The 2527-nt window shown below is 49.1% G+C and overlaps 1 protein-coding gene across 1 annotated transcript; it reads right to left on the bottom strand.

Moving 5' to 3' along the window:
- Nucleotides 1-571: 571 nt before the first annotated feature.
- On the bottom strand, nt 572-2302 carry LOC118327550. The gene is made up of 2 exons (XM_035660955.1): nt 1659-2302; nt 572-1352 (listed from the first exon to the last, which is right to left on the bottom strand). The coding sequence occupies exons 1-2, from the start codon at nt 1906-1908 to the stop codon at nt 691-693; spliced, it is 912 nt and encodes a 303-aa protein (XP_035516848.1). The 5' UTR covers nt 1909-2302; the 3' UTR covers nt 572-690.
- Nucleotides 2303-2527: the final 225 nt, after the last annotated feature.

Below are 2527 nucleotides of genomic sequence, written 5' to 3'. Positions count from 1 at the left end.
ACTTTACTTATGTATGTAATCCATTACTCCCTGAGACTGTGCTTAATCATACAGAGTAATGTTGACTGATTCAGTCTATATGTCCTCTCTTTCACATTAATATTAGTTTATTGTCCTGAATGATTTTAGTAACTCTGATCTAATATTGTTGTACTCTGTAATATCTACAGATGTAACTCAGTAATGCAGATTAATACACTGTCACTGGTAAATAAAGAGACTGAGAGAGAAACAACACATAAGTCATTTTCATAACTAAAAATTAATTATTTCAGATATTAAAACGATCCACAAACTGGTGAATACACAATCTGCACACTGAAGATGGCTTTATTATATTTCAATATCTTTATATATATATATGTTTTATTATATTTATTTATGTTTATATATTTTTTTCAATATATTTCTTTATGTGAAGACGCAGAAAGCCACCAGTGTCTGTACGCTGTACGATCTCTCTGGGCTGCAGCTGAATGTAACACACTGAACACTAAATGTGTTTATATTGGCCCTGTGATGGGAGGCTTTATATATATTTGATCCTTATAAACACAGAAATAATAATAAGAACTGTTAGAAGAGGATTTTATTACAAAGAGCACAAACGGTGGAGCCACAGTCTTTATAAAAATGGAGAGAGTTAAGTAAGTATGAGATCCATGCAGTGTTTATAGAAACTATTTGGGTTCAGTGGAAGTCCGCAGCACCGAACTCCGCCTGGTGGAGCAGCTGCTGGATCTTGGTTCTGACCAGCGACTGTTTCTGTGCGGGGAGCCTCCTCATGGCGGGCGCCAAGCTCAGTAAAAACAGCGTAACATCGTCTCTCTGATCCGCATCCCGGTCCCTCTGAGCCTCCCGGGCCTCCATCCTCCTCAGGTACTCCTCCAGCAGGCCGTCGGTGCTCCTCCTCTGGGCTCGGGTCGGCCTGGCAGGACACTCCTCCTCGCCGTCGGCGTGCTCCTGCGACTCCTCTCCGACGCCTTCCAGCTCCTCCGTTTTCAGCCTGGAGGCGGCGCAGTGCGGCTGTGGGCTGCGGCGGGTCTGCGGGTCGGGCTGCGGCTGATCTGGGGACTGCGAGGAAGAGTGCGAGGAAGAGTGCGAGGAAGCTAAGGACGTCGCCAGAGACGTCACCGACTGCATCATCATCTCAAACAGCTCCTTCATGTTGACGTGTTGCACTTGTTGCATTTGTGCGTCGTCGTCGTCGTCCATCGCGGCGGTCTCCGACGTCTCCTCGATCTTTGCTTCTTTCAGTCTGACGGGGTCTCTGCCGGCCGACGACGGTCGCTTCCTCTGAACGAACTCTGAGGATGAGGACGATGAAGACGTTGTCGTTGTCGTAGCGATACCTACAAAGACAGACAACGACAATCAGGGTTCATCCCTCAGCTACAGGGCGTCCTTCCTGTGTGAGTCTGAAGATCTGTTCACACTGCGGGACCAATGAGAGCGTCTCAATGAGTCCTCATTAGAGATCATAACTGTGTGTGTGAGGAGGTTGTCTGACTGTTAGTTATTAGTTTAACAGTTTTATTAAGACTCGTTAGAGCAGACAGAAGATCTTTTAGTGTGTGTGAGCCCGTGCAACCCCTAAAGACTGACAGCCGGGTATCAAACCTCACAACAACAAACTGTAGGAATCTTCCTCTACGAACCGTAATTCTCGTCGTCGTCGCTCCGTGTTTCGGTGGTCGTGCTGCAGCCCATCATGTCGGACACCTGGAGCAGGGAGGGCTGCGGGTCCAGGGCCCAGCCGTTGGTGCCGGCGGCCCTGGCGTCGATAAACGGGTTTAAAAAAGACAGAATGGCCGAATATCTCCAGGGCCGGTAGTTGAAGAGCCCGACGCCGCTCTCGCGTCGCTCTTTCTCCCGCTGCCGCTCCCTCCGGTGTTGGTCCCGCAGCATCTTCCACTTCCTTCTGCACTCAGACTCTGACAGGAAGACACATTACCTAATGAGTGTGTATCCATCGACCTCTGTCTCCCCCTCCCCCCAGGTTAAGAGTCTGGGTGTCATCCTTGACAGCACTTTATCTTTCCAATCCCATATCAATAACATCACCCGGTCTGCATATTTCCACCTACGCAATATTAATCACCTCCGCCCCTTCCCTTTCTCCCACTCCACTGCCATTCTTACACAGCTTGTCACCTCCCGCATCGACTACTGGCAACCTCTTCTCTTCGGTCTACCCCACAAATACCTCCATAAATTTCAACTGGTCCAGACACTCTGCAGCTCGAATCATTCCTCCAGAACCCCCTCCATCCACCACATCACCCCTGTTCTGCAGCAGACTCCACTGTCCCGGTTAAATCGCATTGACTACAAAATTCTCCTTTTACGTTCAAGGCCATCCATAACCTTTCCCCCTCCTTATCTGTCCAAAAACTCCTCCACATTGCCACCCCTTCCCGTTCCTCAGATCTGCCTCTCTTTGTCCACCTCTCTTGTCCTCCCGCCCGCCTCGTCACCATGGGGAATGCAGGGCTTTCAGCTGCTTCTGCCCCGACTTCTGGAACTC

Source organism: Morone saxatilis, unplaced genomic scaffold, assembly GCF_004916995.1.
Source record: "Morone saxatilis isolate NCDOM2014 unplaced genomic scaffold, NCSU_SB_2.0 Contig17, whole genome shotgun sequence".
Taxonomy (NCBI): Eukaryota; Metazoa; Chordata; class Actinopteri; family Moronidae; genus Morone; species Morone saxatilis.
The sequence above is the reverse complement of the archived record's forward strand: the minus strand, read 5'-3'. Positions and strand labels throughout refer to the sequence as shown.

What these genes read in the sequence shown, in the direction of transcription:
- LOC118327550 (XM_035660955.1), bottom strand. Translation starts at nt 1,908, where the DNA reads ATGCTGCGGGACCAACACCGGAGGGAGCGGCAGCGGGAGAAAGAGCGA. An exon ending in CGACGACGACGAGAATTACG is followed by an intron (nt 1,353 to 1,658) that starts GTTCGTAGAGGA and finishes CTGTCTTTGTAG; the next exon opens with GTATCGCTACGACAACGACA.